The sequence below is a fragment of the Anguilla anguilla genome, chromosome 16 (genome assembly GCF_013347855.1).
Source record: "Anguilla anguilla isolate fAngAng1 chromosome 16, fAngAng1.pri, whole genome shotgun sequence".
Taxonomy (NCBI): domain Eukaryota; kingdom Metazoa; phylum Chordata; class Actinopteri; order Anguilliformes; family Anguillidae; genus Anguilla; species Anguilla anguilla.
The window spans coordinates 20,502,563-20,515,660 of NC_049216.1; the positions used below are offsets into that span (position 1 = coordinate 20,502,563).

Consider the following 13,098-nt stretch of genomic DNA (forward strand, 5'->3'; position numbering starts at 1 on the left):
TGGTCTCAGGACACACTGCGAGACCCAAATTAATTTAATTGACCATATTACTGACATGAATTAATTCAACTGACCAAATTAATTCAACTGACCTTCCTTCGAGCCAATGCTCTACGGTAATAAAATTCCTACATATGGCATGGATGTGACAATTTATTGTACAATCAAACAAGAATAAACATGTGCATCAACACTTCAATAAATTACAAGGTCACGTTTATCAAGCACGGGCTTCCAATTTGGACAAATATAGAAGCTTGCACTTGCAATGTGCTTTTAAGCTGCTGAAATTTCATCAGTCTGTATCCAGCTGTGATATGTCTAAGTCTGCCTGTTACAGGAGGGGGCTTGGGGTAAGTCACATGACACTCAAAAGGTTGAACAATTCTCCAACAGTACAATGAAAGCATTTGAATATCTATATATTTGAATCAACATGTGGCAGGGAAATGGAACTCACACTAAGCTATATGCTACTAGGAGAAAAAACATTTTATGCTTTTGTATAATTCAGGCAACACACATTTCTTCAATACAGCTTTATGGCAAAGGGCTACTTCACTATATACTGGTGATTAATAGTTTAATGAACACCCAAAAGCTTTTTCTTATTACACTACTCTGGAATGATGACGTACCCTTGATAGCAGCCAAAAACAAAACCTAAGGCAGTACTTCTCAAAAAAAGCTTTTTACATTCAGTAAGGATTCAAATTAGTAATGACAAATCACTGTGATAATTATCGTCAAAAGACATCTCATCTCAAAATGAATCCCACTCCACACCGCAGATGTACAAGTTTAATTTTTCCTGGGTAATACAATGTTTATACACTACCTTTGTTATATACAGGTAGACTTAAAGGTGCACACAAACCTGAAAACAAGGTCATGTTTAATATACAAAGTGGTGCTGCCTGCTTTGGAGGGGGAGACTAGAATATTGAAGCTGGCGTGAGAATTAGCCAGTACGTGCGGCTCAGATCACAGGTCCAATAAGTCTGCAGAAGTCCCGCTTAGGCAATCCAATTCACTGGGACAACGGACTACAAAAATGACATGCTGTATGGTTCAGATTTGAGAGAACACTTTATTTAACTTCAGAAACGTTTCACATAAGTAATATAGTTCTTTTTTTCTCCACACCGTCACTCATTTAAATGTGATGTTTCTTCAGTGCAGGAATCAATACTTTCTAACATGCACCTGGACTGAGGACAGATACAGGCTATGGAATTATTTCTTCTAAAGTATTCACAGCAGCTTTTGTGATGGCAGCCGATATAAAGCTTAATGGACAATCACTTTCAATTTATACACAATGTTGTAGTATCCACCCCCCCATTTTAAAATATATAGCAAGGAAAAAGTAAAAATCTACAAAGTAAATAAATTTGTAAAAATGAAGCACAGATACAAACAAACCTAAAAAAGTGATGGCGACCATGTCCCATTCTCTGGTTAGGATCTCTTCAGTCTCACATCACTCTGTCAGAGTTCTGAGTTCTGAGGCAACACTTCCGCATGTATGGTTAGTTTAAATTAACTGTAAATACTATGACCAAAAAGAAAAAAAACAAACAAAACAAACAAAAAGAAAAAAAAACAAAACTGAAAAACCTTGAGTTACACATTGAGCGGGTGGGTAGTGACCCTTTCATTTGATCTGATCTGGGTTGCCGATGGGAGGGGTAGGGTGTGGAATAAGAGATAGGGGTCGTTTCTCTGGGCAAATGCAAACCAGATAAGATCCGAGTCACGCCCACTTGTCCCCTGTGCAACTGGTTTTTCCTTCAAGTGTTACTACTGGTGTGCGCACTGGACCCCGGGGCCGTGGTGGCCGCTCTCGTCGTCCGAGCTGTCGTTGTAGGCCTCGCGCCTGTGGCCTCCGGACGAGCTCTGGCTGATGTTGTAGTCCTGCAGGTCCACCTCCTCCGCGTCTCCCGACACGATGGGCGGCTCCGCCCGGGCAGGCAGCAGGTCCTCCAGCTCCTGCAGACACAACAACGTCACGCTGTCAGGGGCGCCCAAATTACCGACATCCATCTCGCACTGCCCATCCCCAAGGACTGCAACCCAGCAGGTTTTTAAAAATTTAATTAATAACATGCCTGCACACTCCCATACAGGCCAAGACTAAAGACACACTGTGGCCCTGTCGCAGGCTACCAGGCCCCTCTGCTTCCCTGCCTTTTCCTACAGTGGCTATGCCACTCAAATTCCTTTGGCTTCAAGACACAAGAATATCTGAATTTTTGGTGAGTCATTTCTCTCCACTTAGAGCAGACTAATTCCAGGACAACACACTATCCTTGTCTTCAATAGCAAGCAACTTAAACAGTCAAATTTTTTTTTGGATTAGCTGTATATTTTTATTCTTAACCTCCAAAGAGCAGTCTGTTGCCCTTTACATTCAATTCAACCACTAATTAATCAAACGACCACTGTATTAATTCTTAAAACTACACTAAACTATTTTTAAATTGTACCATGACTGGAGTCTTTTTCCACTTGAACAACAAATAGGGATAGAGTCCATTCTTATTACTTACTGAGAGTTTCTCAGGGCTAATCCAGTTGCTGCTGGGGAACTGTACATCAAATTTAATAAATAAGTCGCCCTTTTCAAAAGGGTTACGATACTGTGGCATTCCCTCGCCTCGCACAACCCTGATGGAACCTGCGGAAAACAAAAGCACCATTGAGAACCAAATTCACCAAGGAAACCTTACACAGATTAACACGCGTAAACAAACACAACAAATGAGATACGACCCAACCATCACACCTACCAGGCTCAATGACTTTGCCAGGGGGGTATTTCACCATGATCTGCCTTCCGTCTAAATGTTTCAGTGTGAACTGGAACCCACAGAGTGCTTCCACCAGCCCAATTTTGTGGGTCATATGCAGATCATGGCCATCTCTTCTGTATGTCTAAGAGAAAGACATTTCATTAAGAAAATGCAGGACAGTGCCCATAAGTAATGTGGTTAATGGTACACTTATAATTATTTACAGAATAATACCAAAGAGGAATAGACAAAATACATTTTAAAAAATAGGTGGTGGGTGACCTGTTATGGTAATCAAGCACTACTCATACTTAATGTTGCTAGATATGACAAAACAAGCATTGCCCCATACAATTAGTTAATCAATCCTTGATAAAAAGCAATTTCTGCCATGTGAAATCACAGCAATCAGGTCATGCTGTGTTGTAGTAGGAGTACCAGTACTTTCCACAAAAAGACAGTACTATCAAAACGCCTGTCAACTTCACTCATCGTAAATCACTTCTGTGTAAATGGATGCCAATTCAGTACAAAGCCTGAAGGACAGGAAATCAATAAAAACAAGTTGGTTGGAGGAGTTCAGGCCTTACGTCCAGCATTCCAAATGCCCTTCACACTCCAAGTGAGTACTGGGTGTCACCAGCATGTGTTTCAGTGTTATTTTAAGGAAGACGGACAGGAGTAAGTCTGGAGGTGACACAGTAGCAGAAAGTTGCCATGAAGCCCTAGGATATAGGAAATGCAGGGCAATGCAGAACACTAGCACTGCAAAGAGGGGACTAAAATATGTTCATGTCTGTGAGTGGCACAGTTAATCTGATTTGTCTCAGGAAAAAAAAAAATGGACAAAGAACCAGCTGGCTCCAATGCTACTAAAGCCACCCCCTTTCCAGTAAGGAGTTCTGATCAACAAAACACACTTTCAGACAATATTAAGAACATAATGCTAGTTCACCCTCAATATAGAATATAAGGTTTAGAATTAAAGACTGGGTCCTTCTAGAAAACCATGAGAAAAATTATTCAAACGTTTCATTAGAAACAGGAATTTAAATCAGCAAGCCTGACAAAGAGGGTGATGGGGAGAGGGGTATCTGTCGTCTTGTCTACAGGGTTCATACACTTTTTCACCAATGATTTTCAATGACTTTTCCATGACTTCTCCACAACCTTTAACTGAATTTCCATGACCAAAACAAATGACTTTATCTCAGTGGGACGATTTAAAATTATTTATTGTAACAGCTCCAACTACCCTGTACCCTCCAACAGACCCTGAATGGTCTTGATATCTGGGTAGAGGAGCACAAAATGAAACTCAACCCAAAGAAATGTAAAGTTTTACATGTCACCCACATGAGGCATCCACCCGCCCTGCCGACTCTCTCCATTGACCAGAACATTCTGGAAGTCTGTGACACTGTCAAGGTCCTGGGGGTCACCATCCAGAGTAATTTGCATTGGGACAGTCAGGTGGACCACATGCTGACCTCAGCGAACAGGAAGCTTTTTGCTCTGTGTCGCCTGAAGAAATTTGGTGTCCGAGACCCAGAACTGGTTTCCATCTACACAGGCTACGTATGCCCGGTGCTGGAGTATGCAGCCCCCGTCTGGCACAGTTCCCTCACTACAGACCAGGCTAAAAGGCTGGAAAGCACGCAGAAACGGGCTTGTAAAATCATACTTGGCCAGAGGTACTCAGGGTACCCAGAGGCTCTCTGCACTCTCGGATTGTGCAATCTATCAGAGAGACGCACTCAACTGTGTCTTGGCTTTGCCAGAAAGCTGCTAAAGTCCAACTTCAGTGACTGGCTACCCCCCCTCAGGGAGGAGCTCACAGGTCGTCAGGCAAGGAATTCAAACCAACTAGCCATCCCAAGATGTCGAACTGAGAGATACAGGAGATCACCAATCCCCTATATGTGCAGACTCCTAAATGACAGCGGATTTTAAATTTAAATTTGGGATACGAGACTAGATCTCAGCTTAGATAATTGCAATATTTAAAAAAAAAATTTCTACTTAGTATTGATGTTTTATTGTAACAGCAAAATAATTCAGTGTTTTTAATGACAACTGTCTTTATGAACCTGTAATAATGCTGAAAGGTCAATAAATAAATAAATAACACTAAGTAAAATTAGGTCTGCATCTGAAACATATGGTGCCTCTCTAAAACAATTAAACACCAGACAGACACACTTAGATACATTCTCTCATATTTTAATTCGAATAGTTTAACATTTTTGTCAATGTCTCAAACAAGGCTCGAAATTGCGACCATTTTGGTCGCATATGCTCCCGAAATGTAATCTGTGCGACCTCGAAATATAATTGGGAGCATTTGAGCGAGTGCAAATGATTGTTCTGGTGCAACCTTTTTTTTTCTTCTTCCAGTCGAACATCCCTTTTTCTGTACATTCGCTAGTACACTCAGCATGTCCCTTGTGAGCTGACGGTGACCCTTCTAACCAATCGCGAGCTTGACATTCTTACCTTTAATGCTGATTTTAAATTGGTTAATATTAGCCTTCAATCACTCCCTTTGGCTGCACTCCACTGTCATGCGACACAGAGCTAACGCGTAACTAATGTTACCTGAAGACAAAAGTTTATGTTCAATTTATTAGCGTTATCGAAAGCTGAAAAGTTGAAGCGGACGTTTTGTGTAGCGACCCGGTTGGAACAGCTCATTTCTCCGATGCAGTTTACTGGCGGTTGATTTAATTAGCGGTATTAATGTGACGAGAAGCGCTTTGTCGTTTGAATGCATAACACGCAATTCCTTGAAGAGTCGACACATTTTATGCGTGACAGTTTAACTGTTACTTGTAAACCGTACTGTTATATTGTCGTTTTTTGTTAATAAAAAATCTATTGAATATATTGTTGGTGCTCCTTACATTTCGGTGGGTGTTCCTAAGTTTTTGAAGTTGGGAGCACCAGTGCTACCAAGTAAAAAAGTTAATTTCGAGCCCTGATATATTACTGAAGCTGCACTTCCCTGGCATATTGTCGGCACAGTAGGGCCTACGTTTACTAACTGCTACATCAGCAAGAGGCGTGCCTGTAAACAGACTGAGCCGGACCGAATTAACTTCTCACACCACCAAAACACCGCGAAGGTTACGTGCCAATTTACGTTTTATTACTATACATACTATTTTTATGACTGGATTAATTAGTAATTATATTTGATGCAAATTTAGCTATATTTCCATTACTTTTCCAAAACCTTTCAAAAAAAATTATTTTCCATAACTTTTCCAGGGCCTGGAAATTGCATTTTAAATTTCAATGACTTTTCCAGGTTTTTCATGACCCTACGAACCCTGTGTCTAACGCTTCTAGAGCCTGCCTGCCTGCCAGCTTACCTCGTGCTCCTTCTCCTGCAGGACGAGGACGATGTCCCCCGGCTCCACCCCAGGCGCTTGGTCAGCTTCCCCTCCGAAGGTGATCTTCTGACCATGTTTCATGCCTTTGTCCACATGAACCTCCAGGATTTTGACCTCTTTAACCACCTTCTTACCCTCACATTTTTTGCAGCGATCTTTCTCATTGATTACTTCCCCTAAAAGCACAAGATAAGTAGATTCACATTAGTGTGCATTTATGTACAGAAACAGGCACCAAATAAACACCTAAACAAAGACACCCTCTTGATGACTTAAGACATAATCTATACTTTTCAGTAACAACTCAACCAATAAATAGTACATGAGTTTACTAGCAATAAATACAGCACTGCAGAAGAAAATTCACAAGGAAGCCAATGGTCTGTTCCATGTTCGCTCTGGGGAGGGATGAGTGGACAGGCTTACCTTCCCCATTACAATCGGTGCAGACGGACTGCATCTGTTGAACCATTCCTGGAGCGAGCTGTCTGATCATGATACGCATGCCACGCCCCCTGCAGGCAGTGCACTTCTGAACAGCGCCAGATTTCCCACCCTGGCTACAGTACAAAGGGACAGTTAATATACGTGTGAAAGTAAACGTACAAGTATTATGAATACTATGATTTCAATCAAGTAATTTTTAGGACTGACACTGATGGACAGTATAACCTATGTGAGAAACATTTCTCCACACACATTTTCCTCTTTACGTCCATAGGAATGTTCTCTTTTGGCTAAGCCAAATAGCCAAAATATTTTAAACTATATGCATTTTCTAAAATTCTACTTCCAATGTTATATTACTGGTTAACTATGTAGTCTATAACGGAGGGTCTGTGTTTGACATTCTGATGGATACTTTGCACCATGATGTAATGTTTTAGCCAGATGAAGATATAGAAAAACAATTTCACCTCACTACCATTTGGATTTAAATGTGTCAATGATTACCATTTTCATTTACGATACAAACTTTCATGAACACCTGCAGAAAGTTAATTAAAAATAGCAAGACAAATGTGTCCCAAAATTTTCACCATCACTTGGCTGTCATTTCAAGCTAAAAATCACTGTTCAGGCTCCCTTGTTCAATTTTTTTTTTTTACTTTTTAAACCAACATCTTAACTTTAAATTAACATGTTTAATTGAAGTTTTACGCCTGAAGTTAACAAATTAAAGCAGAATTTATTTAAATTTTTTTTTTTTGAAACTTTCCAACAAAAGAATTACAGGTAAGAAAAACTATTCAGGCTCTCACCGTAATAAAGATTTGTTTCCCACCACACAATCTTAAATTATCTTAAATCATTTTCACCATCCTAATGTGCAGCATTTCATATTTTAAGCCATTCCAGTTCAAAAACCATCTCTAGCATCAAAGCGAAAAGGCTGCAGGTCATTTTCAATGAAGTCATAAAAAGTGACAGTAGTGAGCTGCACAACCATGCATTGGCAAAACTGTAAAATACTTACATCTTGCTACATATTCAACCAGTACTGCATCCATGCTGGAGAATCGCCATTAAAAAAAAAAAAAAAAAAAGTATAAACCAAACACTTACCCATTACAGGTACTACACAGTACATTCTTGCTGAGTTGTAACTTGGTTGTCTTTCCATTGTACAGGTCTTCAAGAGACACCCTACATGAATCAAAGATTTTAGTTTTTAGCAAATGCGGAATGGTGCCATGACATCACATCAGTTTGATCATGTGGAATCTCAAGCAACTTAATTAGGACCCCAATATTTCAAACGATCTCTTGAGATCCTGTAACTAATCTCAAACCCGTGTCTAAAATGAACACTGCTCCCTTGAGATACTTTAAAAAAAAAATGCAATTGTTGCTCTGATGTTCAAATTGAAACACAAATAGCATATTCCATGGCTCCTACACCGTGCAGAAGACACGTCTGCTTAGTTGAAAACCACATCAAAAAAGCTGTTTGTAACATGATACATAGGTACTAAGCACATATGCACACATCCTCCCGTACTGGCTCTGCTATAACCATGGAAATAATGCATGATATGACCCAACTGTCATTGTGATACTATCAAAGGGTCTTGACTAACTTCAGTGGATGAACCATGTCTTCTCCTCTTCGTCTGCCACCATTTCGGCTCCGGCCTTGTCCACCCATGAACCCAAAGAGGCCCCCGCCGAAGATGTGTGAGAAGATGTCGTCCATCCCGGCTCCACCACCACCACCTTCCCGCAGTCCCTGCTCCCCATAGCGGTCATACAGCTCCTTCTTTTCTGGATTAGTCAACACTTCATAGGCAAAGCTGATTTCTTTGAACTGTATTTTGGAGGAAGGGTGACAGCAATAATTATAAAAACAAATCATTAAACATGGCCCTAAAGCACTAAACTTAGTCAATACCTAGCGCAACATGATGTTTAAGTTCTCAAATAAAGCTCCTTACCTTGTCTCCAGCATTTGGATTCTTATCGGGGTGGTATTCTTTTGCTAGTTTGCGGTAGGCCTGAAATGCAAATAAAAATAATAACAACACAAATAATAATAATTAATAACCACGATCGAACTCAAGTTGAAGTATTACACGTTTTACAAGTCTTCACATCGGTGTGAGAAATCCCTATGGAAACATACCCTCGCGGGTATCCTTCACATTGAAGCAAACTGATATTAAAGTAGCTATCCGACAAACAAAAAATTCACGATAATTCTACGACTTAACGAACCTAACCCGAGAGTTGCAAACTGTTATAATTATAGAAAAAACTAGCTACATAGGATTCAGATGACCATCAATAATCCTAACGTTACACCATCTACGGTCCTTTCCTGAACAGTTGTAAAAATGCACGCAAAATGAACGTTAACTATTCAATTAACATTGGACATGCCTCGCACAAATCGGATTATCAAGACATTCCACACAATTGTCTGTATTGTAGCTAAAGTCAGCGTTACTAGCTAGCCTGCAAGTAGGATTGTGTAGCTAAACTTAGCTAGATAGATAGCGCTAGTTTGGTCAAACTAACGGTGCTAGCGATTAGCTGATGACATTTACATCCAGAATGGCTCAAATGGCAACGTACTAGGGCTAACTGCACCGTTGCTTAAAATGTAGCAATACATATATAGCTAAATACATAACAAGCTTCACGTTGCCGCAATACGGAGCAAGCAACACGTGACTAATTAATTGCTAACTCAGTTAGCTATCTAGCTGCCAGATCAATATGCAACTAGACAGTAAATAAGATAACCTTAAATGGGGTTATACAAGTCAGCTAAGTAGCAATACTGGCGACAGATAGGCAATTAACTAGCTCCACACTTTGGATATAACACTATCTATGTAGCTAGCTAGCTTGTCAAGTTACTGTTTTTTCAGAAGTGGATTAAACTACAGAATCGTCCATGACAACGTGTTAGCCAATGTAAGCCTGTAAATGACCCAGCTTCGTAAACTATCCGACTCTAGAACTCAGATGGTTAGCCAGCTTGTAAGTAAAAATTGTAGCTAGCACGTTGCCGTTAGTATTCCTCAACGTGAACACTTCCCCCAGAAATGAAATGGAAAGACTGGCCTCGCTGGCTATTTAACGTTAGTCTAGGTAGCCTGCAAATATTACCCAGCCAGCGATACCTTGGAGCAACCTTCCGCTGACCCTTTCTAGGCATTAATACACAAGCTAAGTTTCGAAGTAAAATAAATTATATGCCTACAGCTAGCTAATACCGATGTAACAGTTCGGTTGGAAACATCGAAATGTATACTAAGTTAGCCGACTAACGTAGCCAACAACCGATTGGAAACTGTTGTCTCGGAGGGAAGTCGATTAGGACGCATTGTGGAGCGAAGCCCACCGTCCTAAACATACAAAGACAAAGTAGGCCAACCAATGAGCCAACTTAAATAGCTAGCACTACACTCAACGATTGAAAACGAAGACTGGTAGATCTTCCCGTATCAGCTTTTTTGAAGCAGGGCCCTGTTGTTAGCTTGGTATCTAGCCCTGTTCCTAGTTAGCTAGGCCACATAGCCTAGGTAGCTACGTTGCTAACTAATCTCTATCGCTTCCTGATTCCAGTCCAACATCAGGGTATGATATATGTTTTACTTAACCGACAACTTATCGATTTGAAAATACGAATTTCATAGAAAGATTACCTTTTTCAGCTCATTCTCTGAGGCAGTCGGAGATACCCCGAGGATGTCGTATAGTTTTGTATCGGCAACGTTCGCCATGATGGAGCTCAGAGAAGAACCTTCTGCAGGGTAAGCGAAGAATTGAAAGAGGAGGCAGCCGGAAGCGCCATACGCAGTGCGTCAACTTTAACCCGCCGTTGAATCGTCTGCGTCACATGCGCTCGCAAGAGGCGTTCATGATGTTTTTTTTTCCTTTGTGGTCTTGCATTTCAATGGTAGTGTAATTATAAAATTGAAGAAAAAAAAAACCTTCAGTTACATTTATCAAGTTACATTAACAAATTGGCTTGGTCCCAAGAACAACATTTTCACAGCAAATATACTTTATTTGGAATAATGGCTGTATTTTGTTTAAAAACAAAATGTAGTTTTTGGAGAATTGTTTTTTTTTTAATGATATTACACTGGTCAGTCAACTATATAACTATATAACAATTAAATCAAAACTAGGAGGTATATTAACTAGTCAGCACTAGCTCACTAAGAATTGTTCCAGAGGCTCCATAATATCATGGATATACAGTATCACCAAAAAAAAAAAAAAAAAACATATACAACATACACAAATGCGAAGTTAGAAACAAAATAAGAACAAATTTTCACTGCACTTGTGAACTTTCCTCTTCAGTTAAAATCACTAGTTCTTGATTGGGTTCAGGTCTGGAACCAATATGTTCTTTGCAAAACACAAATGTTGCTGTCTGTTAACCATTTGGTTGATTTAAGGTATGTTTGGAATCACTGGAAAACCAGGTTTGAGCTTCCTTCCAGGTTTTTGGCCAAACTGGTTTGTTTACTTTAACAATGGCCCCAGTAGAGGCAGCCCCAGGACAAAGTTTAGCATTGCTGTGAGTGAATGACTACTGAACTTACTCTGGGAAACCCTAACATGCCAAATTATCCTTGCTTTATATGTAATTGTGGGGAATTCCATGCCAACCAATAACTTGACAGTTACCATTCCAAATTATTAAAAGATTAAATGACTATTCTACTGCCTAAATAGTGTGTCTTTAAGGTTTGTTTACAATAATAATGATGATGATAAGTAGTAGTAGAAGAAGAAGAAGAAAAAGAAGAAGAAGAATAAACGCAGTGCAGTGGGTAGCACTGTCACCTCACAGCAAGAAGGTCCTGGGTTTAAATTCAGCCTGGTCCTTTCTGTGTGGAATGGCATAATGCCATTGCCATTTGCTCCCATCTATCTAGTGGTCCGCTAGATGGCAGCAAACATCTAGTAGGGAATTTTTAGCAAAAAATAGGTTGGACATGTTATGTTTTGTTGAAAACATTGGCTGTGTTCAAAACCGCATACTATCTGTACTTATCATACTAACTGTAATGTAAAATGAGATTTTAGTGTGTTCTCTAAATTTAGTGTGTTCTCATTTTATGTCACAGTTAGTATGATAAGTATGGATAGTATGCAGTTTCAAACACACCCATTGCTTTCTTCTTCTTCTTCTTCTTCTTCTTCTTGCTTTGAAATAAAGCCAACAGGAGAAATAGCAAATTCTAATATTTGCATTTTACAGAGTGAGTGCAAATGAAGAAAATAAAAGATCCATAAATCTCCAATATTTAATTGTATCGGGAGCAACAATTGTTATATTACGCCTCAAAGATATTCTATTCTATTCTATTCTATTCTAAATAAACAAACCAGTGATTTGGAAGATCTGGCTGCCTGTGTGCTGAAGGTCTAATAGGAAACAGACATTCTATCAGCATCAGCAGTCTCCAGATGCAATATAAAATTAAGTGATGCAGGAATGACATACACTTTTTTTGTGGCCAAGGATCAATACATGGCATCTGATAATGTTAACATAAGATGCTGGTTCTGTGTAGGATTTGCAACCAAAAAATGCTGAATTGAATATGAATGATGTATTGTTCTTTTATTATTGTCTGGGATTTAAGGAGCTGCATTTCACAAACCAAAACTGAGATCAACTGTGATCTTCACGTTTCACCAGCATATTACATTTTCGGGAAGTGAGGTCGAAGTTGGCCTAGATTTTGAGGTGTGACTTGCTATAAGCATGGTTGTAAAATGCTATTCTAAATTGTCTGCTCTTCTCTTTGCAAATCAGAAATGTCAGGTAAAACTACAGGTTTGTCATTTTCAAGCATCACCTGCTCAAGCAGGCTGCGCACATCAACAAATGTGTTTTTCATAAAACCTAGGCAAGAGAATTCACAAAGCAGCAGCTGCTATTCTTTCTTTAAAACTAACAACCTATTCAAATTTAGGGAAATGTTTGAAGGAAAGACAGAACATTTTATATACTTTTCTGAAGTCCCTCACAAACAAAAACAAACAGACTTTCTTGGACCACACTTACTCAATGGAAAAAGCTGGTTATCGAGCAAAACGTAGAAATTGTCTCAAGCCTGATGCTATGTTTAAAAAAATCTGACATTTAATTGATTACATCCTTGATGACTAATCCTTTTAGTCAATAGTATAGTGAACAGTCTAACTGCCAGTTCTCTCAAGCGGTATCTCTGCAGACACGTAATGAATCATTTTACCAACTGTCTGGGTTTCTGAAGGTCCTTACACACAGATGGCTCTTATGAAGCAATCCAGTGTCCTTGAAAAAACAAATACTACCAAATACTACTACTACCATTTTTCTTTTTTCTTTTTTGCAGCAGTGGTTACCACTGGATAAGCACTCAGCTGATGTCAGATGTCAGCCTGAATTT

General features: G+C 39.5%; 1 protein-coding gene across 1 annotated transcript; it reads right to left on the reverse strand.

Annotated features, from left to right (window-relative positions):
* Positions 1 to 139: 139 nt before the first annotated feature.
* LOC118215183 (dnaJ homolog subfamily A member 2) lies at positions 140 to 10,501 on the reverse strand. Its single transcript, XM_035395666.1, has 9 exons — positions 10,345 to 10,501; positions 8,626 to 8,685; positions 8,272 to 8,498; positions 7,757 to 7,837; positions 6,617 to 6,750; positions 6,170 to 6,366; positions 2,793 to 2,937; positions 2,553 to 2,680; positions 140 to 1,992 (listed from the first exon to the last, which is right to left on the reverse strand). Exons 1-9 carry the CDS (start codon positions 10,420 to 10,422, stop codon positions 1,804 to 1,806), a joined length of 1,239 nt encoding a protein of 412 aa, XP_035251557.1. The 5' UTR covers positions 10,423 to 10,501; the 3' UTR covers positions 140 to 1,803.
* Between the last annotated feature and the right edge of the window lie 2,597 nt (positions 10,502 to 13,098).

Excerpts from the sequence above, each read along its gene's own strand:
- LOC118215183 (XM_035395666.1), bottom strand. The coding sequence starts at position 10,422 with ATGGCGAACGTTGCCGATACAAAACTATACGACATCCTCGGGGTATCT. Across the intron at positions 7,838-8,271 it reads GACATGGTTCATCCACTGAA|GGTGTCTCTTGAAGACCTGT; the intron begins GTTAGTCAAGAC and ends TGATTCATGTAG. Across the intron at positions 6,751-7,756 it reads CTGTGTAGTACCTGTAATGG|CCAGGGTGGGAAATCTGGCG; the intron begins GTAAGTGTTTGG and ends TTTGTACTGTAG.